The sequence below is a fragment of the Octopus bimaculoides genome, chromosome 20 (assembly GCF_046866305.1).
Source record: "Octopus bimaculoides isolate indiv1 chromosome 20, ASM4686630v1, whole genome shotgun sequence".
NCBI lineage: Eukaryota > Metazoa > Mollusca > Cephalopoda > Octopoda > Octopodidae > Octopus > Octopus bimaculoides.
The window spans coordinates 8,574,717-8,602,356 of record NC_142947.1 but is presented as its reverse complement, the minus strand read 5'-3'; the positions used below and the strand labels follow the sequence as shown (position 1 = coordinate 8,602,356).

At 35.7% G+C, this 27,640-nt stretch overlaps 2 protein-coding genes across 20 annotated transcripts in view; both read left to right on the top strand.

Annotated features, from left to right (window-relative positions):
• The window catches only part of LOC106877577 (putative monocarboxylate transporter 5), an 89,973-nt gene extending 71,494 nt beyond the window's left edge, over positions 1–18,479 (top strand). For all 7 annotated transcript variants that reach the window (XR_016237484.1, XR_016237485.1, XM_089337966.1 and 4 more), the window contains one exon: positions 430–18,479. Coding sequence is in view for 3 of the 7 variants with exons in the window: in XM_089337966.1 (XP_089194092.1) it covers positions 430–698 (269 nt within the window). In the remaining 4 variants the exon portion in view is untranslated. The remainder of the gene's footprint in view (positions 1–429) is intronic.
• A 7,521-nt stretch (positions 18,480–26,000) lies between these two features.
• LOC106877583 (piezo-type mechanosensitive ion channel component 1) overlaps positions 26,001–27,640 on the top strand; it is a 138,948-nt gene continuing 137,308 nt past the window's right edge. For 7 of the 13 annotated variants that reach the window (XM_089337959.1, XM_052975089.2, XM_089337964.1 and 4 more), the window contains exon 1: positions 26,308–27,128. In XM_089337959.1, the coding sequence (XP_089194085.1) occupies positions 27,056–27,128 (73 nt within the window). In that variant the 5' untranslated portion in view covers positions 26,308–27,055. Of the gene's footprint in view, positions 27,129–27,640 lie in introns of all 13 variants that reach the window. The other 6 variants (XM_089337961.1, XM_089337960.1, XM_052975092.2 and 3 more) reach the window with 3 other exon arrangements.

Sequence of the window (27,640 nt, the reverse complement as noted above, 5' to 3'; positions counted from 1 at the left end):
TATTAGTTGAGGACATTTGTCCAAGGTGCCAGATGGTGAGACTAAACTCAAAATCACTTAATAGTTTGGCACTGAACTTCTTAACCACTCAATTATACCTGTGTTTTGATCAATATAGATCAATAAAATAAATGCCAGGTTGAAATAGGTAGGTGCTGGTGGTTGAAATGAAGTAACTAAAACCTTTAAAGGCAACATAACCACAGTCCAGGGGATAGAAACTAGGGAAAGACAGAATATGTAGCAGCAGCTGCACAACATACTGAATTGCATATCAGAAAAATATCCTCACTCTCTCTCACACACACACACACACACACACACAAATACCCCCACCCGTGTTCTGTCTGACTGGTGACTTAGTATTTCACTTCTTCCTTCATCTTCTTCATTTTCTTCCTTTTTTTTTTTCTTTTCTTCCTCCAACAGGTTACCTCGAAGAGGTCACAGGAGATGTGAATGCCACTTTTTACATGAGCGGCATCATGCTCACTCTGTCTGGCGTGATTTCGCTGCCCCTCAATCGACTGAAGAACTGGCAGATGCGGCGTGACCAACGAGACTTTGAAAGGCAACAGCAGCAGTTTCAGCAGCAACAGCAGACTGCTGCTGCTGCCAAGAAACAAAAGCAGCGGGCAATGATGCACGTCAAACAAGCCAACGGACTCCCTTCAGACAATGCCCCCTCTGTCACATAATATCCATATTGGAGATCAACAGTGAGGCGGGGGTGGGGGAAGGGGGCTTGTTTTTTTTTCTTTTTTTCTTTTTTTTTTGTTTACTTTTTATTGTGGGGAGTCGGGAAATGGTTTATTGAAAGAGGATTGTTGTTGTGTACCTCACCGAAAAAACAAAAAGATTTTTCCCCCCCACTCCGCATCCACATGTGCATACACATGCATAGAAACATATCTATCTATCTATCTTTCTATATATATATATATATATATATATATTTATATATATATATATATATATATATAATGTGTGTGTATTATATATATAGTGTATGTATATAACATATGTTTCTGATTATTGCATACAGACATTACACATTTGTGGGAGAGAAATAGAGAATTATACAGTATATTCTGTATATGTGAATATGCAGTATATATAAATATATTTGTATGCATAAAAAGTATATGTATATTTATGTACATGCACACACACACATATGTATATGTACATGCACATATTCATGTTTGTGTGTGTGTGTGTGTTTATATATATATATAGATATATATATCTTTGTGTACATATTTATACATACATACACAGACAAGAAAAATCTTTACAAATATAATAAAAATCCTACAAAGAAAAAAAAAAAAAAGAAAAAGAAACGAAACAAGAACCCCCGACCCCCTCAGAATGTTTTATTGAAAAAAAAAAAAATTATATCATAAATAGGGGGAAGTAATCCAGTAAATGGTAAAAAAAAAAAAAAAAAATGAAACAAAAAAAAAACAGAAGGAAAATACGAAACTTATTTTCAGCAATCTTGGTAAGAGCTTCTGTTCTTCATATCTCAGAGAAATATTTTCAAGTTCTACAGAAAAATTATATGGTTATATATAAGTGGTGTGTGTGTGTGAATTATACATAATTTTCTGAGTTGTATGTTTGTATGAATATACGTGTGTGTGTGTGTGTGTTGGTGTGATAACAATGGGTTGTATACCCACCTCATAAATACACACATAAATGCATACATTTTATATATATAATGAATGTGTATATACATATATATATATCAAATCAAAGTTTTTGTACATTAACCATATGTAATTATACAGACATATATATACATGTATGTATGTATATTTTGTTGCGTTTGCGTTTGCAGAGAATGGAAATTTCACATACTTGTTTTGTTTTGGAGTTTTTTTAACATGTATTTATGTATGCCTGTTTCCGTGTATGTACATATGTGTAGGCATGTATGTATTTTTGTGTAAGCCAATTGTAATTTCCATGCATGTTTATAGATGTGCCTGTACATTTGTTTGTACGTATATGTGTGTATTATGTATGAGTGTGTGTATACATATATGTATATATATTATTACAATTAAAAAGGGTAAAGGATTATCAATTTATTAATTTATTAATAAATTAATAATTAATAATTTTTACCAAGCCCTTCGGTATGTAAGCACCATTATCGGTGTGGAACTTATTTAAAAGTTCTTATACATTTATAAACAAAGCAACCTGTTGCTGATCCCTTAATTTTGTTTATATATGTATATATATATATGTAATTTTGTGTGTGTGCGTGTAGAAGTATTTATACTTAATACACTATCTTGTGTATGCATAATGTTTGTTTATCTGTGGAAAACTACTCTTTTTTTTTTTTTTTACTACTACTACTACTACTACATTAAAATCAATATTAACAACATTGTTAAAAAGATATGTATGGTTTGTATAAATTTATCTTATATATATACATACATATATATATACATACATATATATATATATATATATATATATATGTATATATTTTGTGTGTGTGTTTGGTTATACATGTGTGTGTGTGTGTGAGTGCATGCCTGTTAAAAAAGTTGATCTCTTACGCCCATTGTATGCTGTTTTAAGCTTTCAAGGGTTTACTGTGTATGTAAATATACATTTAACGCATGTGTGTGTATATGCATACATATATGCATATATATATATATATATATATATATATATATATATATATATTGTATGTGTGTGTGTGATTGGGTAAATTCTCACTTTTCATTCTCCCATCTCTGTCTGGCCAAAATAAAGAAGAAAGCAAAAGAGCTGCCTACCCATGCTTCTGTCACAGTAACTCAAATGGGATAGTCTGTGGGAATAGATTTCTCCTAATTATTTTTGTCCAACTCGGTCTATATTTCCTAAAAGATATATCGACAACATTCGTAGGAAAACTACTGTCTCTCTCTGCCCCCCCCCCAGCTCACCCTCTCAGTTCTCCTGGAATCACAGGTATTGGCATACAATTATCAGAAATAAAGAACTAAGTACTAAAGAGATCATGCATGTAGTTGTGTGCTTTCTTATATATATATATATATATATATATATATATACATACATACATACATACACACACACACATGAGTGAGTGGACAAGCAAAAGAAAAAGGCACTCGGCAACTCAACACGACATTTAGTAGGAGTTGCATGTACTTTTTAAAAGTACATGTGTGTGTGTGTGTGTATATATATATATATATATATATATATATATATATATACATATACATACTGTTTAAAACAGTGTGATTTGGCTCCATGCTACATCAAGTTTCACAGGTTCCTAACAGGAGCCCGATTCCTTCAGGCTTCTAGAATGCTGAATGGAGAGATCCAGGAAGTCCAAGATGGCGACTGGATGAACTCCCTGGACCTCCCCATTCAGCATTCAAGAAACCTGAAGGATCCCAGGGGGCCTGTGAAACTTAAAGTAGCGCAAACCTGTATCAAACTGTTTTAAATAGTGTATGTATGTATGTGTGTGTGGGTATGTGTATATATATATATATATATATATATATATATAAAGTGATATGTGTTTGTGCCCCCCCCCCCCTCCAAAGTGGAGAAGCCACCTAGTGTCAATAATATTAAGAGTTTCACTAGAGAAGAAGCCTTAGGCTAGCAACAAACAAAACACCTTTTTCTCAGACATGACACCTCACCACAAAGCCAACAGAGGTGCCGCTATGTGTTCACACGACTTACTAGAAATAGCAGCCAAATCTCCTTCAAGGATCATTCTCGTTCATTGCATTAAAAATAGGGAGACACACACTGAATAATGTATTGGTTGTAGTAGCAGTTCTAGTAATGCTACTAGATACATAGTGTTTGAGAAAAATGATCCAAAAAGGCTGGATTGTCGTGGCTGGTTCCATTTTTATCAGTTGCTGTTCTGTGAAGACTGACCAGGGTAGGGGTGGCTCAGGTCGTTGCCAAGCAACCACATTCCTAAGAATGATTAGAATGATTTTCTAATTAGACTAGACTAGGCACAAATCTTCACAGTCACAGGTAAGAGATGGGAAATGAGAAGTTGTGGATTTCATGCTGTTTATTTTTTTCCTCTTTATTAATGCTGTTGTATGCGTGAGTGTGTGGTAAATGCATTATTAGTGATGACGACGATGACGATGACGGTTCTGTCTGTCGTCGCCTGTCTTCTTCTCCCTCTTTTCTCCTCGTCCCATTAAACCATTGCCGCCACCATTACGCTTTGGTATTGCTGGTGGTGGGGGTGAATCAATAAACTAAACTAAATATTTGAAAAAAAGAAAAATAATTAAGTGAAAATAATAATACCTGCATCTTCTCTCTCCTCCCAAATTCATCTGCAAAGACAAAAAAAAAAAGAAAGAAAGAAATACAAGGAAGAAAGAATGGTAAGATTGTGTGAAACAATTATTTAAAAAAAACAAAACAAATACTTTAAGACGATGCTGCTACTGCTGTTGCTGATGATGATAGTGATGATAATGTTGCTGATGATGATGATGATGATGATGATGATAGTGATGATAATGTTGATGATGATGATTTTGTTGATGAATGAAACAAGGATGATGGTGAATCATGATAGTAAGGTAAACAGTGATGATGTTAATGATGATGATGATGGAGTTGGTCACAGTGATGATGACAACGACACTGGTACTACTGAAAATGGTGATGATGATGATAACATCAAAGGTGGTGGTAATGATGATAATGGTATAGTTGATATTAATGATGATGATGATGATGATGATACTAATGATAAATGTTCTATTTTTCACCCCTTTTGCTTTTCGTTGTAAATTAACAATTTTCTCAGAATATGTATGTGTGTGTTTCAATATATGTGTGTATAATCTTTTTTTCGGAAACTGTGGCTCCTGAAGCACACTCAAAGCTTTAAATAATAAGATGCAAATATTGAATTGAAAAAACCCTTTTGGATAGAAAAAAAAAACCATGCTGTTATTTATAGCTTTATATGTGCTTCTTCAAGATCCACTGTTCCTCACCCCATAAAGAAAATTATTTCACATTCTCTCAAAAGTCTATAAATTCTTATGATGTCAGTTATATATATTCATGTATGTATATTATGTGGTAATGCTTCGACAAGTAAAAAAAGCACTTGATCAGCTCTGAGAGTAAAGATAATCTTATAATAAAAAAACACAAATCTTGTAAATACTGCTACCCAGGGTTTCCTGGTTGAAGGAATAATTTATTCTGCTGTTCATCAAGCCTGAAAGACAACTGAGAAATAGTCATGTTTTCAGCTTGATAAGTAGCAGAATAAATTATTTTGACCTGGAAATCCTGGGTAGCTGTATTTACAAGATTTGTAGGTTTTTTTTTATAATAAGATTACATATATGTTCATACATATGTGTTTATATGTATGTATATATATATATATATACATGTATGTTTGTGTTTGTATACACACATGTATATACATATGTATATGATAAAAACTAATCTTTGGAGAAAGAAATAACCAACTACAGAAAAAAAACACTGTGGTATTTACTCAGAGTTTACAGAATTCATTCATAATTTTCTGGCAAAATGCCAAAATACAGTTTGTAAGATAATTACATTCACACACACACACACACACACACACACACACACACACACATGCATTCAAATATCCACTCGAATTGCATTCTGGAATTGTGAAACTCAGTGTTATATACATATCTATGTTAATACAGGCATACTGCATACACATATATTCAAATTTTTATCCAGAATCATATGTGTGTGGTATCTATGTATGTATACATATCTATACAGCAAATGTTTATTACAGATACAAGCACTTATACATCTACTTCTGTGTGGGCATTTGTACATTAACTCTTACTCTGTGACTGTAATGTGTGTGCATATATATTATATATAATTGATTTAATGTCCACTTTTTATTAGTCAGACAGAATTTGTTGAAGTGGATTTTCGACAGTTGGATGCCCTTCCTACTGCCATCTCTCACTTATTTTTTCAAGCAAGGTGATATTTTCCCCATAACTATACTTGGTAACAAATAACTTTGCTTATATGATGATGATGATGATGATGCTCATTTACAACCATCACATGATGTCTTAACAAGGTACACACAAACGTTCACCACATACATAACACTCACCCATATATATATTCCAGGTGTTAATTAAATTTTATGGTACCAAACCACCTGTAACTACCCTTAATCCTATGATACAAATTTCCTCTTTTAAATGGATCTGAATTAGAAACCATCCATCAAGATCTCGTGCTAATTCATGTTCCAAACACTAGCTTCATAATGACGGAAGTTATTTTGCTAAATTCTTCATTATTGGCTTACGACCATATCACATTGAATGAATCAGTTCTTGTCCAATCACCGAAGTTAAGCAACATCAAGCCTTAGTTAGAACTTGGATGGGTAACCACTTCGGAACCTAGGTGCTGTAAGCAGCTTACTTTTTACAAGGTGGTGCCCCAGCATGGCCCAGTGTTAATGGGTTGATGAAATAAGTACCAGTTACACACTTGGGATCGATATAATCGACTAGCCCCTTTCCCCCAAATTTTCAAGGTTTTGTGCCTAGAGTAGAAATTATTATGTCAGTTTATTATCACAATATCAGCCTCTCTTTCCCTTTCTCTTTATTTTTCCTTCCTTCCTTCCTTTCTTTCTTTCTTTACATATGGTGGTTGCTGTTTGAAATCATTCGGCTGTGAAAAACAAACAAAAGAAAAACATAAAACTAACAAGCAAAAAAAAAAAATATATATATACAAAGACTTGCTGCCCTTTAGACATTTTCTCAGGTCCAACAACACAACACACATTTCCATTGTAGTTTCTTTTTTATTTTGTAAGATTAATGATGATGATGATTGATTTTAAAGCATGTACATAAAATCATTTTTTTTTTGCTTCTTTTTCTATTTTTTTTTTGTTCTTTTGTCACATGTTCAGTCCAAAAGTTTAATCGTTTCTCTAAGTTTAAGATAGTTGTTTAGCCTCAAGCTTTTCTTGTTCAAAGAGAGTCTTGTTGTGGCCATCCAGTCTTTGCAGACAAACTTAATCTCAGGCTGCATTATCCCAGTTGCCATTTCTTTTTTAAGTCAAGTTGTGATTTAAGAAAAGTTCGACTGCTATTTTTAGAAGGGCAAGTGACTGGACAGAGGCTTTCATTTTATATACTGCTGTCTTAACTGAAATCTAGTGAGAAACAACACAACGGCTGAGTTCTTAGGAAAGTCAGTCATAAGCTTCTATTAAACAGTCTGCAATCTGGGTTCTATTCTCAACAGTGTCAATTTCACATATCGTCCATTCAACCTGCTGGAAACTGCAGTTAAATCTCTCCTAAATTTCATGCTACAGTTTTGGAAAGGGAGGGCTTATTGAATAATACAATCCTAGATACACTATGCCAGAGAGAATGAAGGGTTAGTCATGGTTGGAAAAAATCTTTGATTTTTGGCCTTTTTTGGTCAGGTTGCCAATCTGGGGCTAAATGACTGCAGCATACTTACTGTCGATTACAATGACAAGTGTTCCATTTGACCATGGGGTGCACGGGGGCTGTCCCCAGGGGCTATTTTGTTCTCTACTCTTAGCTACATAGAGACTTAACCCTCTCTCATGTCCATCTCAAATATTCTACTTGTTTTATGTTCAAAGTGACCAGCTCCATCCTCTCACACCTACTCTACAATGTCATTCTAAAAATAAACTCTGCAGGGTGGTTGGCATTAGGAAAGGTATCCAGCCATAAAACCCATGCCTTGTGTAGTCTTCTGCCTAGCCAGCTCCTGTTGAACCGTCCAACCCATACCAGCATGAAAAGTGGACATTGACCCTTTAACATTCAGTTTACTCGTATCATATGTCATCCTTATTCATTAACCTTGATTAGTATTAAATTTGCATTATCGTTGTGAAGGCACATGGCTCAGTAGTTAGAACATCGGGCTCACAATCACGAAGTAGTGAGTTTGATTTATGAATTTTTTGAGCAAGACACCTTATTTCACGTTGCTCCAGTTTGCTCAGCTACAGAATTGAGTTGTGACGTCACTGGTGCCAAGCTGTATCGGCTTTTGCCTTTCCCTTGGATGACATTGGTGGCATGGAAAGGAGAGGCTGGTATGCATGGGTGACTGCTGCTCCTTCATGAACAACCTTACCCAGACTTCTGCTTGGGAGGGGAACTTTCTAGGTGCAATCCCATGGTCAGTCATGATCAGAGGGATTCTTTACTCTTGCATTATCTTGTAACTTCAAGATTTCAATGATGTGATTGATTAGTTTTAGAATAACATTGCAATGTAGATGTAAGAGGCTACTACAATCTGGTCAATTGGAACATAAAATGGCTGGAATATGGTTGGTTTAAATACTAAAGAGTTAAATGATGATGATGAAGCGGTTGCATCATTGAAATCTCAAAGCTACAAGATGACACATGTGAATAAATAAGCATTACATTTGACAGGATGGTCTGGGTACTAAAGGGTGAAAGCAATTAGCAAAAGTGAGAAGTCATACCTGTCTGCAGGTAATGATTGGCTTTACTGATCATACAGAAGGAAGGCATGGGAGCTGGATCAGTGTGAGACCTTTCTCGACACACATCACGATCATCAATGTCTACTGACAGGAGCCAAATCAATAAGGGAGCCTGTACATGATTTCTCAACCTGTTAGAATTAGTGGCTAATTTTCTTTCCCCCGTCAACACACCTGTCTTAAAAAGAAGAATCTAACTGAGACCCTGCTGGCTAATGTAATTTTAGGGACATGATACCCGGGAGGAAGGCAAATCAGACCTTACGATGCAGACACTCCCGGAGCACATTAAGTCTCTTGCTCTTGCATTATAATGGAAAATGAGTGGTTATATATCCAGAAACGACTTGGACCAAGATCTTAAGATGTGTGGGCAGATACGAAGATCACCAGGCGAGGTGGGGGTGGCAGATAACCTTTTGTTCCCTAATCTCTGTCTATTTCTTGGATTGCTGTTGTCATTGGAAAGATGACTAACCACTACCACTGCTGCTATTTCTACTACTACTACAATTACCAGCACCATCCACACCATTGCTGATGGTGCTTCCACCATCACCTTCAGTACCACTACCCTCACTGTCACCATTTCTCACTCAGTGTTATCTATACCTCCTACTGCTGCTATTATCAGCACTCCTACTTCTACACCCATGCACACACATCACTGCTACTACTACTACAACCTGAATATATGACTGCTAGAAGCCTGCATAGGGCCTTTATGGAGTTGCTTCATTCACTAGAAATAGTAAGCAAATCTCCCTCAAATCACACCCAATTGTTTTGGAAATGGAAGGACACATCAGATAATGTAGTTATCGATATACAATGCCTGAAAGAAGGGCGATTCTGTCATGGTTGGATTGCCTTGGGTAAAAGGGGCTTACTGCTGGATCCACAACTGGGCTAGGGCTAAACAACACATCATTACTACTACTACTACTACTACTACTACCTACACATATTACTGCTACTTGTTACTTCTTTCCTGTCTGCCTGTCTGTCTATCTATCACAACATGGAGGATGCTCATGACAAAAATCTTACCAAATACCAGCGTTGACTGGTATGCTGTGAGGCAGTTGAGGTAGACTACTGGGGTTTCATGGAGGGAATTTGCTCTGCAAAGCTCTGACTAGGTTTAGAGTTACTGGTGCAGCAGACAGGAGGGTCATAAATTGCATCAGTGAAGCTGCATAGAGGACCACTAGATGGGTTTGGATAAAGAGAATAGACAGGCCAGTGGTTTTACATACTTGGACTTGATCAAGCCTGGCTAGGTTAACTGGATGAGGGGCAGGGTTCTGACATGACAAGACATGAAACCTGCTTGGACCCCTGAAACATCACAGATATGCAACGCACAAAGGTGTCTCGGAACTATATATATATATATATATATATATACACACATATATATATGTGTGTGTGTAACAGATATAAATAAAATTGAGTTAAATAAAGCTGTCCTTTCTCTTCATAGTAGGTCATCTTTGGATTGGAGAATTCATAAATCTTGATATTATCTCCCTTTCTCTAGTGGAGCTGATTTTAGTTGGCATTTAGTAATTATGATACATCCTCTAGAAGCAGAGATAATTATATAAATCAAGTATTTATGTTGTATGGAATTCGATATACCTATATTTGTGTTTGCATGTATGTATATATATATATATATATATATATATATATATATATATATATATATATATATAACTTACATCCCCCCGCCAGTGAAACTAACCCTACAACCATTTACTTAGATTTAGTCATAATCTTCATCATCATCATTTATTAAGCTCGTATAGGCTCCTTCTCCATCATCATCATCATCATCACTGCATTCATGGTGCTCTTTCCACTCTTATTCTTACACTCTCCATCTCTCTCTCTCTCTCTCTCTTCATTTTCTCCACCTCCCTCTCTTTTCCTCTCATTATCTCTGTGATTAACACCAGCTGTTCTGTTATAACCCATAAAACAAATTTAGATAATGGTGAAACTTATTGTCTTTATTTAGCTATTTGTTAATTAATTAGGAGACAAGAAGAAATTAACACTTCACTATGCATAGCCACCCCTCCTCTATCTACCTTTTTCGTTTTTCGTTTTTTTTTTGTTACAAGTTTCTTCTTGACTGGCAGATGAGTTGTCTGGAATAAGAGAATGGGCTGAGATTTAATTAATGTTTTGGTTTAAAAGTTGCTAGTGTATATAATATATGTGTATGCAATTTATGAAACTTGTGTGTAATTATAAAGTTTGTTGCATATTTGTAAATAATATTTGATCCAGCCACTCTCTTGTCTCTCTCTACTCCTGTGTCATTTTCTACACACATACATATATACTATACTAAAGAAAGCTGCTTTTTAATTAATTATGAGTATGTAACTTCTACTAAACGAAAGCAATTATGAAAAGTATATACTGTCTAGAAAATTCTAGAAAATTCCAATTTTGATATATTTTTTATCAAAATGTGGTTCTCAAGTTTCTTTCATTTATATGTGTATAATATAGGTTTGTTCACTCTAGAGCTAATACACACACACATTGTATGTGTTTTTGTTTAAAGTTGATAATTCTCTCTATTATTAAAGGATCACAACTCTGAGAAGTGATGGGATGAAACCATCAGCTTTGAATTTATAATACTCTCTTAATATTTGTATTTTAATTGAGTATTCTTTGTCCCATTTGTAATTCCAGATGATATACATATGTGTGTGTGTGTGTATACACATACAGATGCATGGCAGTTTTCCTTTTTGTCTTTTTCTCCTTTTTTATAGATTGAGACTTTGTCATTTTGGAGTTATGACGAATGGAATTCATTGTCTGGCTAATAGGGATAGTGAGGCATTATAACAAAGAAATAAATTAACAAAAGGATAGAACTAAGCTAAAGAAGGAGAATGTTTAAACTGTTGTGAGAATGATGCATAGGGCAAAGTATTCTGCACAAATTTTCACACATCCATACATGTATGCTGACACAAATCTCAGTATAAAACAAACTCTCTTTTTCCTTGACTAGGTTTATATATATGTATGTGTGTATAAAATATATATGTATATATATGTATATAAACTTGGGTATGTTTCTGCCAAAATTAACCCAAGCCATGTCTTACTTAATAGCAGTAGAATCCTGGTGGAATCTATTAAGCCATTTTTAATCCAGGTCTTGTAGTATCCTAGCCCCCATTCAAGTCAGGAATGGCTTGTCTGATATTCCTTGAAGAAGTTTGTCCAGGTATCATTTGAAGTTGATGGGATCTTTTTCTTTGATTTCTTTAAGGATAATATTAAATAGACCAAGGCTCATTGAGGAATTGTCTTGCAATGTGATATGTTATGATCCTGAATTGTGTAGAGGGATTTGGCACAGAGTCCCAGCTTTTGGATGTGTTATAACCTTGATGTTAAGGCCATTTGGGCACGACTGGTGGTATATTATTCACATTGTGTAAATCATGTAGCACTCAAGAATAATGATTTTGAATGTTTTCCAGTAGCCCTAATAACAAAGATCAGACATGTCATGTTGTGTGTGTGTGTTTGTTTTTTGTGTGTAATTGCTCTCTGGGGTGTCTCAATTCTTATGCTTTGTTTGGTATGGGGGAAACCTCAATGGACAACCGCATTCTAGATGTGTATATGTGTGTGTGTTTTGTTGTTTTTTTGTTTTGTAAAGCAAATGGCAAATGAACTTTTAACAACCACCACGATGCAAGTAACAACAACAACAACAATGAAACTTGCTGTGAAATATTTGTCTTCCATTATATGAACTAATTGATAGATGCTACCATCCATCCATCCATCCATCCATCATATTAGTGTGTTAGTAAACTTCTTTTGGTTACTGTTGTCCTTTTGTTCTCTCTCTCTCTCTCTCTCACCACGTTGAGATGTAGAATTTTGATGTGTTGTTTGCAATTGTGTGTTCTTTGGCCAGTCATCGCTTTGATCCAAGTTGTTTCTATTCATTGGCCCTCACCACCACCTTCAACCTCTTCCCCCATCATCTTCTTGCTCCTCTATCAATCTCTCTCTCTCTTCCTACTCCCCACACCCTTTCAAAGGCCAGTATCTTAATTGTCACATATTTTTTATGAACCCTTGTTATATTTTGGCGGTGGTGGTGGTGGTGGTGATGGTGGTGTTGTAGTCGGTGAAGAAGTGTGTGTGTCTGTGTGTATGTAGGTCTCCACTTGATATTTGGCATTACTTTATCATTGGTTATCCAGGGTATCCATCAATGGGGTGCCAGTTATTATTGAGTAATGCTTTTCATAGAACCTTTAACATTTTTTAATATATAGTTATTGTTGTTGTTGTTATATAATAATAATAATAATAATGATACTAGTGGTTAGGGTGTTGTGCTCACAGTCGCAAACTAGAAGAATCATGAAATAGGTACCAATTGAGAACTGGGGTCGGCCTTATCGACTGGCCCCTTCCCACCAAATTTCAGGCCTTGTGTCTATAGTAGAAAGGACTATTATTATTAGTAACAAATTATAAGAATGTTAGACAAAGCTGCCTTGTAGTATCTAGTTGGAACCTTTTACTGTTTAAGTTCTAATCACATGAAAGCTATCCTTGCTTTTCATTCTTTCAGGGTCAATAAGACAAAGTACTGATCAAGAACTGGGGTTCAGAGATCAATTTAATCAAGTAATGGCCCCTCTTTCTTGAATTTGACCATATACCCATGTAAGAAAGCATTAATTGCACTGTTCATTTTTAAGGGTCAGCTGCTGTTTCTATATTTATCCACTTGGGAAATTAAAGTCATTTGTGATAATTAGCATTCATAATAGAAACTGTGTAGAGGAGAGAGATGAAGGAGTAGTGGTGGTAGCAGTAATTTGTATTAGATTTAGGACTTTGATCTGCCGTGAGCCCTTGGACTCCTAAGGCCAGGACTCTGCTTGGTTCGTGTAACATATAGGTGGCTGAGATTATAAACACTCCTCCAGCACCTCTGAACAAGATGCGAATCTGTTGCAGAGTCAACTCCCTAGCTGTCACTGGAACCCAATTTTCAGCTGAGTGGACCAGAGCAACATTAAATGAATGAAGTGTTCTGCACAAGGACACAATGTACCGCCTGATCCAGGAATTGAAACCACTATTTTACGATCAACGAGTGCAACATCTTAACCACTAGGCCATGTGCCTTTACTATTTGTATTAGCAGGATGAAAAAGGAAAAGATAAATTTTCAGTTTTTGTATGCGACTTTCGGGGCATCCTTGTGTGTCTGTCTGTCCCCATCTGTGTCTGGGTGTGTGTTTGTCCCCACCTCCATCACCACTTGACAATCGGTGCTGGTGTGTTTATGTCCTTGTAACTTAGTAGTTTGGCAAAAGAGACTGATAGAATAAGTACTAGGCTTACAAAGAATAAGTCCTGGGGTCAAATCCTTCAAGGTGGTGCTCCAGCATGGCTACAGTCAAATGACTGAAACAAAGAATATATATAAATAATATATATATATATATATATATATATATATATATATATATATATATATATATATAATCTGTGTGTGCATAAAATAATCAAATGTTAGTAATTCTGCAATTACTGCCACATATAATTGCTTGCATGCAGTAAAATGTTGCTTAGGCATAAAGAATCTTTAGGGTGTTCATCCAAGCTTTCTGTTTTATCCTTAATCTTCCAATAAGAGCAAGTGTGTTATTCTGAATCATCAAAAGTTATTAGCAATAGGCATCAGAGATTAGTTTGTTGACAGACTGTGATGAGGGCTTTTTTTTTCTCTGTTGTCATTATTGATAGATCTACTGGTTCATTGTCATTAATAGACAAATATATGAGAGACTGTTTTTTTTTTATTTGTGTGTGTTTGCATGTGATGTGTGAAGATATGACTGAAGTGTTGTAGTGAAATAATGGTTTTGTAAGCAGAAATTTTTCCCATGTTTTGCTCTGTCTGGTTCTTCAATTGACTCCACAGCTCCATGTTGTATTTTTGTAGAGTTACTTAAACATTAAACATACAGATCACTGCTTTAACCATCTCAATATTAATCTGCCCAATATTTCTGATACATGATAAAAAAAAAAAGATCTAATTTTAAAAATGCATTTATCTAAATTAAAACCTTCCATTATAGTTTTTATGTGAGAAACTGTTGTTAAGTTATGTTGCAAATATCATTTTTTTTGTCATCATGGAAAAGTTTGATATTTTACCTAACTAACTCCATCTAAATTCTTGACTATTTTCAAAAATTAATCAAACTACATCAGCAGTATATTTTGTTAGAAGTATCATTGGGGGACAATTTCTCATGAACGCAAAAATAAATTGTGTTGTGCATGAGTGGCTTTATTTTTATTGGGTGGTTGTTGTAACAGAGTATGTATTGTTCGTAGAATTTGAGTTTTGCTACAGAACTGAAAGTGTTTTGCATAGGATGTGTGCTGTACTGGCAGAAGTACATTTTGTGGGGGATTGTATAATTTTATACACTCTTGTAAAGATTGTATGTTTTTTCATGTTCTTATATATATATATATAAGCTTAGTGCTCCCATTATTACTGGTATTGGTTTTTATTTTCTCCTTCATCCCACTCGCTCTCTTCTTATTTCAATTTCAAGCTCTTTTCTACTTTTACAGTTTCTTCAATTTCTTACAAGAAATCCTTACAACATATAACAGTCTATCAATACACGGGCATTTTTGTTCCAGCCCTTCATTAATACATCTTGATGGTTTACCTTGATCACCTTCTCAATTTTACAAAGGCATGTCCCAGATGATTGTGGCCGAATCGCTGCAATGTACCATGTCTTATACATGTTTGTAACACTTCTTGTCTGTTTTCACATCAGTGCATTGACATGTTACCCAGTCCAGTGCACATAGCTGCTGACTTGTCTGTGCGTCTATATTTGGACTTGTAAAGGTTTGTAGCATAGTGGCTATGATGTTCATCTGACAGGCATAAAGCAATGGGTTCAGTTCTTGGACCAGACAGCACGGTGTATCTTTAGTCGAGGCCCATCATTTGATGTTGCTCCACTCAGTTGCAAACGAGTACCCCACCCACCCACCCACCTCTTTCTTTCTCCAACTGTCACACCCTTGAGGTTCCACTGGATCCAAGGTAGAAGAGCCAAGAGGGTGTTTGTGCCCACTTGTGACTTCATTGGCACCTAAAAGAATTACTGAAAACATTGTATAAACTGAGACATACTCTTTTGTAAGTGACATCTAAGCTAAGTTATGTGATTGGGTATCCAGAGGGGATGTGATCGATCGTTTCATTGTACAAGTTGCATTGTCTACACTTGATATTAGTGTTCTGTCTTTCTGTTTTATATTTGTAAGTGTTTGTGGCTAGGCATTTGTGTTGTGCAGCTAAAAATCAAATCTTCTGTCTTTTAAACCATTGTTGGATTTCAATTTGGTTCTACTTCCTCTTCATCGAACCCAGCAGGGTATTGGCTCGGCTGTAGAATAATAATAAGCTCTTACTTCCTGTATTTACTTGATGAAAGTTCACTAATCGCAATAAAATTTTTTGAATAGGGCATCATTTTCCAATATTACTTTATTTTTCTTCCACAATTAAAACAAGCTGTTGTATGAATTTCCTCCTCTCATCTTGTCCCACACCATTTATAAAATAAACAAAGAAATATTATTGTAATTACTGTTGTTGTGTTGATTCGCTCAGCTATAATTCTCTTCAACCACTGATATACGTTGCTGCAAGTGAGGCTACCCCCATTCCCCATTGATGTTGAGGTTGTGATTGCTCCCCAAATAGAAGTGGTTGTGGTTGTCTTATAATAGAAGCTGTTGTTGTTGTTGTTGTGGTAGTGGTGGTTGTTACTCCATTCTCTTCTCAAATAGTTGTTGTTGTTGTTGTCGTCATGGTTGACCCAATAAGAAGTCCAATATTGCAGTGCAATAAGCAGTAGAGAATCATCTTCAAAATAAATTGAATTTGAGATTTGAATTTCTCACATAAAACATGAGGATTGTACTGAAGGCACCTGTGGTAGAGAGGAACAAACGACAAGCATTCCTCTTGGAATATAGTCCCAAAGTAAGGAAATGCTATGTCTCGTTAACACTTATTTCACTTATCTCATTATTTCACTTATTTCATTATCGGTTGTCAAGGGTGGTGGGTGGATTGTTTTGGTGAGGGTGGTAGGCAAAGTTACTTTGAGCTTTTGGTTACATCCTTTTATGGTTTGAGTTCAAATTTACCAGGAAATCAAATTTGCATTTCTCATCACCCCAGGTGTGGTGGACAAAATGCTTGGTGGTATTTCTTCTCTACATTCTGAGTGCAAATTCTGCAGAGGCCGGCTTTGCCTCTCATCCTTTCAGGGTTGATAAAACAAAATACCAGTCAAATACTGGGGTCAATATAATTGACAAAACTACTCCCTCCTTCCAAAATTACTGGTACTGTACTAAAATTTGAAATAATTATAAGGCAATGAGCTGGCAGAATCATTAGCACTGCAGACAGTATGCTTAGTAGCATTTTGTCCGTCTTCCTATGTTCTGAGTTCCAATGTCACTGAAGCTGACTTTGCTTGTCATCCTTTCAAGATTAATGAAATAACTACCAGTTGTGCACTGGGGGCTGAAGTAATCGGCTAACACCTTCCCCCAAAATTTCAGGCCCTGTGTCTATAGTAGAAAGAATTATTATTTCTATTATTGTTAAGGTGGCGAGCTAGCAGAATCATTAGCACGCCAGGCAAAATGTTTAACGGAATTTCGTCTGCCGCTACCTTCTGAGTCCAAATTCTGCCGAGGTCGACTTTTCCTTTCATCCTTTTGGGGTCGATGAAAAATTTCAATCTTCAGAGCCTATATAAAAAAACAAAAGTATATATATTGCAATTATTGTTGTTTGTTATCGTCGTCGTCATCATTATCGTCATTGTTGTTAATGTTTTTGTCTTGGTGACCATAACAAAATAATGTTACTCATCATCATCATAATCACCATCATCACAAAATGTATCAAAGTGTATGTGACTGTGGGTGTATGTATGTATGTATGTATGTATGTAGGAATATCCGTCTGTCTTTTTTTGTACTTTTCCTTTTATTTTTTTAGGACTTTATGATTCTCTATAATGACATATGAATATATATATATATATATAAAATATGCATGTATACATAAATATCCATGTGTTTATATATATATATATATATATGATATATCCATGTTCTATATATATATATATATATATATATAATATATTAATAATAATAATAATAATATTTCTCTAGTAATGATAGTTATTTGTCATTACTGGCCAAATATTTACTATCACCATCAGTGCCACCCTGACTCTTTGTTAAAAAAAAAATCACTGCCACACAAAAAAAAAAAAAATAATAATAATAATGATGATTATGATAATGATATTAAAAAAAAAAACAAAATGAGAAAAAATCACTTGAATAAAAAACTTAACTTTTCTTCATTCACTGACAAAAGAAATAGAAAGAAAGAAAGAAGTATTATTATTATTACTACTTATAATGATGATGATGATCACAATTCAAAATGACTTCTTACAGAAACGTGAAAAAAAAAAATTAAAAAAAAAAAACAAACAATAATTGAACTCAAAAAATACTTGCAAAAAAAAAGAAAGACCAAAAGAATATAAACTAAAAATTTAAAAAATAAATTCGAATATTACTCCCCCCTTCTTCCCCCCACAAAAAAAACATCAAAACGAAAAAAACAAAAAAATTATAAAAAATTTTTAAATGATTTAAATAAATATAAAAAAAATTTGAAAATAAATAAAAATTCAAGGAATGTTGTTACTGTTGTTATTATTGTTGTTGTTGGGCTTTCAAGTCCTGATTGAAGACAATCGAGCCATGACCATCTCTTCATTTTTTCTTATTTTATTTATTTATTTTTTAATTCATCATTCTTCATTTTTATTTATTTTCTCAATATTTCACTTGTTATTTTTTATTTTATTTCTTTATAATTTTTCTCTTTGATTTATTTATTTCTTCATTTTTCTGTTTTCTTTTCTTCTATTTATTTTACTTATTTTCTATTTTATTTATTTATAACTTTTCTCTTTAATTTATTCATTTTTATTTTCAATTTTATTTTATGCTTTTTATTTTTATTTTTAACTTATTAATCTTCATTTTTATTTTTTATTTTATTTGTTTGTTATTTTTGCTTTTATTTAATTTATTTATTATTATCACCTCCTTCCCTCACTCAATTTTCTCTTCAGCCATTGTGTAAACCTGACATTTCTCTCAAGGCTAACAACAGGGTACTCAGTCTTCTGACAAGGCATCCATGCTAAGCTGAATATAAAGATTACCTTTTGGCAATTTTTGATAGGTAACGTTTATCGAGAAGACACAGCTCATCATCAGGTGCGCTGCACTCTTAAAAGACAAGTTCAAAGCAATCATTTTGTTAGGCATGCCAATCGGAAAGTCCCACAGGCAGGCTGCAGTTTACCCCCTGGCTTGTGTAAACCCCAAAGATAATAAATTTTAACAAGTTGCTAGCCTCAAATGGAATGATTAGCAAATATTTCTCCAACCATTCGTGTATAAGTTCAAGTTTTTTTAATCTTATTTATTCACTAGCTTAAAAGCTACACTCTGTGCAGAGTTTTAAGCTAAGGGCTAATTGGGCCCGTGGCCCCAAAATAAAGAGAGCTAAATAGCATGACTGTAATATGTCTATAATGGCTACTTGGGGACTCTGACTGCAAGACCTTTCCAGGAGTAAGTGCCACTTCAAACCATGTCTTTTGGAAGCAAGCTTCTGTATAGCAATCACCATAAAGATAAATAGATGTGGCAATAGTTAGAATGTTAAATTTGATTATCTACACACACACATCACACACACACTCGCACGCATACACACATTTGGTTAAGTGTATGCAGGAATCAGAGGAAGACAAGGGAATTAACTCTAAATAGTAATCTAGTAAGGGAGATGACTCCGTTGTTCTTTGACATGATAGCTGTATTATTGCCTTTCTGATAAAAATAGTTTACTATTTATTTCATTCATCAGTTGTGTTGACACACACGTATAGCTTCCTATTTTCTGTTGTTATTTTGTTTATGTTGGTTGCAAAAGACTAGACCTCCGTGTAATGCGACCCCTGCAAAGGTCAAGATTAGATCACATAAGAATATTGCGACACGATTTCTTCACTGCAAATGGTCCTGCTCTTTTCAATGTTATCCCGAAATAAATTAAAGTAGGAAAAGACCCCACAACTTTCAAACAATACCTGGACAAATTCCTCCAGGAAGTACCGGATAAACCACCTACACTTAAGTACGTCTCAACCAACAACAACTCTCTGCTTGAGTGGTCCATGGTGTCCCGAAATAATTAAATAAAAGGCTTCTCCAGGTGGTGCTATTGAGTTAGTCACGACCTGAGCCGATAATGGCCGAAACCAATCCAAGTTTTATGTATATGAAAAGTTAAATCTGAAAAATGTTTAATCTGAAACAAAACCAAACTTAAAATGTTTTTTATTCAAGTTTTTTGACAGTGGATGCATACACAAAAACCATAAAATTTAGACCATTTTCCAATAAAATAATGGATAAAATTTAATGGGAAATAACTCATATACGTTTACAGTTTCACTAAAGTTATTTCCCTTACTTCGTTCAATAATAAATTTATTTTATCATTTGAACGATTCGTTTATTTCTAAAACTAATTTTTACATTACCACAGCTGCACTTGAAGATTGTCGTTGACAAGTGGCACCACATATATTGTAGTCTAGGTGGTCTCTAAGGAAACTAGGTGTCGATGAATGGCTTGTGAGGGCCGTACAAGCTATATGCAAAGGTACATTCAACAAAATGAATGAGTGTGTATGCATGTGAGTGTGTGCATGTGTGTGTGTGTGTGTGTGTGTGTAGACTGAGATATGATGTTTAGTTTAACTTCATGTCCTTACAGCTGCTACTGATTTTAGGAATGTTATTGCTGGACTAAAGATCTTTGTAATCAATATACTGTATACCAAAGTGGGCGTAATCTTAATCCAACATTTAAAGGATTATAACAGAACTCTTAAGGGAAAAATGAGCCCTGAATGGAAGAATGAAACCTGTTTGGAATTAGATCTTGATGTACACATAAAGCTAATAATAGGATATGAATATTAGGTTGAAAAACTCTTTTGGATTGACACTTGCCCAAATTTCCACACAATGGGACTGAATCCAAGATCATGTGGTTGGGATGCAAGCGTCTTACTGCACAGCCATGCCCACACCTGATGGTCACACCTGTATCAGATGCTTTGGCATCTGTCTAATCAATATCTATGATAGTACAGAATAGATATCTTTATCTAACGTTTGGTCTCAGAGGGAATTCCAGATTTTCATATCTTTCAACAGCTGTCCTCAAAAGCATAATCTAATGTAACCACAAACAAAATGTTGCCAGTTTATTGATTGATTGGTAGTATTTCATAATATGCTGTATCACCATCTGGGCTCTTATCTTTTGCTGTGATGTTATCATACGTAACAGCCATTACTTTTACACTTTTAACTATTTATCATTCAGAATACTCAGTCAAATGTAATATTTATTTACTCGCGTTGTTTTGAATTAATCCTGCATTATCTCATGGCTTCAAGATTTTGAATGATGTGACTGTAGATTTTTAGAATGACATTGTAGGGTAGGTATGAGAGACCAGATCTGGCTGGTTTTGACATAAAACAGGTAGAATATATGGGCCAGATATGGTCAGCTTAAATGCTAAAGGCTTGACGAGTGTTTCATATGCCCCTAGAATTTCAAGCATCTTGTAGTTCTGGTGGATGCTGTTAAAGTGGGTAGTAACTTTAGTCATTGCTTCAGGGTTCAACAACCTTGTCTTACATGAGTCCTGTTTACTCCAAAGTTCAAGTTCAAAGGCAGACATCATAAGAATATTTAAATAGTCGTGGTCTCATGTCTAATATCGACTCCGTTCAGAAAGCTGGAATGGAAGATGTCATTCGATGAAAGAATACTGTAGTAGCAGAATAATTCAAGTATTGAGGACTAATTGGATAAAAGCCAAGGTAGACAAAGATAAGATAGATTCCTAATGTAGATTATGTAAATCAATGGAGGAAAGTGTTGCTCATATAGTTAGTGAATGTAGTATGCTGGCACAAAAAGAATACAAGAAAAGACATGACTATCCAGGGAGAATAATCCACAGGGAGTTATGTAGAAAGCTAAGATTTGGCCATATTGATAAGTGGTATGAACATGAACCTAGTAAAGTGCTAGAAAGTAAGAAATATTAGATATTGTGAGATTTTAACATTCTGACTGACAGAGTAATAAAAGCTAGAAGGCCTGATTTAGTAGTAGTAGACAAAGAGAATAGAAAGTTCCAGGCAATTGATTTTACCATCCCAAATGATGAGAAATTTAATATGAGAGGTATAGAAAAATTAACGAAGTACCAAGACCTAGCCATTGAGTTACAGAGGCTATGCAAAGTGCAGATAAAATGTATCCCTGTCGTTATAGGTGCATTAGGAACTATCCTTAAAGATTTGAACAGATGAATAGAAGAAATAAGCATAAAACCTTATAAAATACAAGCTATTAAAATTACAAAATATAATACTATAAGGTATAGATATTATGACAGCAGCTCTATGTATGGAGATCATGTGGAAGAATTTTTAGCTCTTAAGTGATTATGGAGACCGATCCTTGAATGACAGGTTCTGGCACACTTGGGGAATATATGTAAGCTTTGGCATTTCGCATCCACTGCAGTTGCTCTAGCCTTCTTAAAGATGCATGCAGTGGACTGGATGCCGTCTCACAATGGTGTTCCACTATGTGGGGCCTAACCCTGCTAGGTAAGCTGGCATTTCAGCTGGTCTTTTAAGTACTTCAGATAGCTCAAATGGGCAGGCCACATCTCAGGCATGGACAAATCCAGATAAATAATATATTATGCAAAATATTATGTAAAAGCATTATAATAACAACATTCATCATCATAATCACTTTTATATGTGTTTTCTCTGCGGCATGGCTTGGACAGTTTAACATGATCAGACGTATCAGATGACAGTGTTGAGTTCTACTGTCATGCATTACAGCTGATTCATGTCACACCCAGTGTTTCTTGGTTTATTTACGCTAGCATTCATGCAAGTTATTAGCATTACATATCAAATAAAGCATGCTTGTCCCACTTATTCCCAGCCTTTGCTTACCTTCTGCATTCATTGCTTGTTTTTCCACCATGTAATTTTGGACCTCATACAAAAATCATCATACAGTTCGTCTTTATTTGGAAAGAGAATTCTCTCAGCACCAGCAGAAGAAATAACTTCTAGAACCCTTTCCATCTAATAATGCAAATTTTTTTTATAATGTCGCCAAAATTTAAAAAAAAAAAAAATTAACCCCCCCCCTCACATTTTTACAAAAATACAATTTTATATTTAGGAGATGTACTTGCCAAGCAAACGATTTGATCTGAGACCACGTGTGACACTAAAACAATTACAGCATAGAAGGCATATGTTAACCATTCTGTTAACTTCTCTTAACCATTCATTATTTGGCGTCAAAATTTCCTTTGCACCAGCTGTGACCTAGTTAATAACACAATTCCACTGCATCTCTTTATGACAAGTTTTTTGTGTCAAATATTTGATGCTGCATTTATTTTTCTAGGTGTGTCTTCGTAAAGGAAGATTTGTGAGGTTCACTTTTTAATGTCGTATACTTTATTCTTTTACTGTTTTCAGTCATTAAATAGCAACCAAGCTGGAGCATTGTATACATTTTCTTTTACTTGTTTCAGTTATTCGAGTGCGGCCATCCTGAGGTCCCACTTTGAAGGGTTTTATTTGAATAAATCAACCTCAGGACTTATTTTTCAAAGCCTAACACTTATTCTATTGGTCTCTCTTACTACGAATTTACAGAGACGTAAACACACTAACACCAGTTGTCATGTGGTAGTGGGGAACAAACATGGACACAAAGACACACATACACATAGATATAAACCACATGTGTATCGTTGGCGATTTTCCTCCTCCATCTTCCCTTCTTTTGGACTTTCCTAAAAACCTCTTTCAAACTAAAAACCCCTTTGAAGGTTATGCAGCAACAATGGCTGCAGTCGAATGCCTGCATCAAGTGAAGGATAAAGGTTCGTCAGCACTTGCACATAATTACAATATACACAAACATGACAACCACCACCACCACCACCACCGCCACCACCACCACCACCGCCACCATCACCGCCGCCGCCGCCCACGAACATCCCCCATCACCACCCACCCACACACAATTGTTGTAGACGTCAAGTAAGGATTAAAAATCAACATGAGTGACATAAGTTTTCAAGTCGTAACAAAACAAATTGCATGATTAATTCTTCATTGATGGAGCACCCCCCCCCCCCCCACCATCATCACCACCACCACCATCACCACACCCCACCACCATCACCACCACCACCATCTGCTGGATGCTATTGTTTGCATTGTTTCCTAAATTCAAAATATGAAAGCTTTTGTTTCCATGTCAGCATTATGTTGTAATCAACACCAGTTATTAATTAAATATTGCCTTTCTTTACTAATCTTAATTAAATGCTGTTTTTGAATTATAATGACTGATCGTAATAGTGTCCGTGCTCAGTAAGACATATCCATCCTGTCATTCTCTCCACCTACTATTCCTAGAAGAGTTCATCATCATCATCATTATGGTACCACATGGGCACTTTTACATGGCACCACATGGGTGCTTTTACATGGCACCACATGGGTTCTTGTACATGGCACCACATGGATTCTTTTACATGGCACCACATGGGGCTTTTACATTGCACCACATGGGCACTTTTACATGCTTCATAAAGATGTGTCGATCTCTAATTGTGGAAGGAACATGTGGAAGTGGTAGACCAAGGAAGATGTGGAACGAAGTGGTGAGAAATGATCTTCGGAGATGACAAGGGACTGAGACTTCTGGCGATTCACTGACCTTAGGAAGACACATCGAAGTAAGTTGTAGTGACCCCTGGCGGTCAAGCAGGCCTCTTTTGCCTGTTGGTTCCTAGGCGTACACATTGAGCCACGCCACTCACACACACACATATATATACATATACACGATGGGCTTCTTTCAGTTTCCGTCTACCAAATCCACTCACAAGGCTTTGGTTGGCCCGAAGCTATAGTAGAAGACACTTGCCTAAAGTGCCACACAGTGGGACTGAACCCAGAACCATGTGGTTGGTAAGCAAGCTACTTACCACACAGTCACTCCTGCGCCTATATGTATGGATAATCCTGGAAGGTGTAGCTCCCAACTCTGGAATTGAAAACTATATCAACCACTGAACTGGACAACACTGCATGATACCAAAGATCTCATCTTCTCCATCTCAAATAAGGGCCCACACAGTACTTTAACAGCTTGGGTTTCAGGGTCCACAACTGTTCAGCATCCTACCAAAACAACCCCAGAGATTAGCGACGTGTAGATGTGGAAGTCTGGACAAATTTCTATCTGAAATCTCAGATGAACCCACTTAGCAGCTGGAGGCATAAGTAAGAGCGGCTCCACCCAACTTGCTACTTCATGTAAAACAATACAGGGATGAAACTGAAGCACACTGAAAGGCGGTGCTCCAATAGCCCCCGTTTTTGGGTGAAACCAATTACAGATAAAAGATATGCATATATGTATATATATTTATAGGGGGAAAGTAAGAAGAAAAATAAACGAAAATGCACATTGGAAATCAAAAGTAAAGGCTTTTTATGAAAAGTAACGATAGATATATACAATTAGATGAACTGAGGTAGGAATAAAAGTAATAAAAGTCATTATTGTGAGTTGCTAAAGATATATTTATATATATATATATTGTTGCCACTTCTCAATCAAATATTCTCTTCTGCTCTAGGCACAAGGCCCGAAATTTTGTGGGAGGAGGCAAGTAGATTAGATCGACCCCAGTACGCAATTGGTACTTAATTTATCGACCCCCGAAAGGATGAAAGGCAAAGTCGACCTGGGCGGAATTTGAACTCAGAACGTAACGGCAGGCGAAATACCGCTGAGCATTTCGCCCGGCGTGCTAACGTTTCAGCCAGCTCGCCGCCTTTTCTAAGTCAAATATTGTCATTTGCTCGTCTTCCGCATCTACTTCGTCTTAACTTGACTTGAACTTATGTCATTCTGCTCCTATTCTTTTCAGCGCCAACCCCCCCCCCCCCATCACTCACTCCCACTACCACAACATTAACTGCAGACAGACACATTTAACACTACTCTGGCCGCACATCTCTTTCACTCACTCACTCTGCCAAGTTAAGCTCCTTTATCCCACTACTATTACATACACACACAGACACGTCTACATCCACATATATATATATACACACACTCATACACATTCACATCCACACACACTTTTCTTTCCTCGTACTCACACCATCACTCAAGCCTTCTCTCATACTACGACTACTTTGTGCTCACTCTTCCTCCTCCCAACACTCCGTCTATAAGTCTACCTCCACGACCACCACCAGCATCATCACTCTCCCTGTTATTGGTCGCTCACTCACCGGCCGCCGACACAGATGTTTTTCGCTTTTAGTTTCTATATATAACAGGCGTGCGTGTAAAGATAACGGCAGTATTATTACTACACCCAATAATAATAGTAATAATAATAATAATAGTAATAATAATTTTTGCATTACTATTGCTGCCAGAAAAGCGACGGATGAGGGGATATTACAGGGACAGATTACAAAAAGTGTTGGAGTTTACATTGAAATCGGATGAACCATTAACTAACCTAGCAAGAACAATGTTATAACAGCTTTCATATCTTTCACTTTTATCTGAAAAAGACTCTCCGGAGACACATAAACCACACACATAAACCACACATTATTCACACACATAAACCACAAGACACACATACACACACACATACATACATACACACACACACATATATCTTTACTTTAGTACACACGTACACGTCTGTCAGTTTCCTTATCTACCTACCTACCTACCTATCTATCTATCTATCTATCCTTACATTAAGTACACACAGACACACATAAACATAAACACCTAGAAAACATTTAGCGTCAACCCTACGAATTGTTCATCTTCAGCATTTCTTCTCTTCATCGTCAAGACTACTGCTGCTGTTTATCTCATCACCACCACCATCACCATCACCAGCATCATCATTATTATTATTATTATAAATCAGTAACAATGTTCCCGTCCTGCCGTCTGTAGTAGATGTGGTTCTTCAGCCGGTCTCACCATCTCACACTGCCATCATGGCTGCAAAGATCACCAGATTTCTTGCTTACTCCTTATTCAGGTTTATCTTACCGTTAACTCTACTTATAGGTAAGTCAATCAACCTATATATTATCATCATGATTATTATCATTGTCATTAGGGAACATTGAACTACACTGTCTCATTATACATACACACACACACACTTCTGTGTGTTTGTATATATATATGTGTGGATGTGTGTATAATATTTATTCGTGGCTGTAATTCTTTATGTTCACCTCCATTTCTCTTGTTCTCGACTCTTCGGCCACTGTTTTTTTTTCAACCCCCCACCTCCTATTGATTTATTTACTTATTTCTGTTTTCACCATTCATTCATTGATTATCTGTAATTTCTATTCGTTATCAATCATCTCAAGTCTGTTTCCTTCACAAAATCAAGTTTGTTTTGATTTTTTTTTTAGCAGGAAACATTGATATAATATAAGATTTGTACCCTCCCTCACTAAGTATGTTTGTTTATATATGTGTTTATGTCTATTTCATATAATGATGCAATTGTTGTATGGTAGTGCTCAGGTGTGGTTGAATTAGAGAATTTCTAGGTGTGGAAGGAA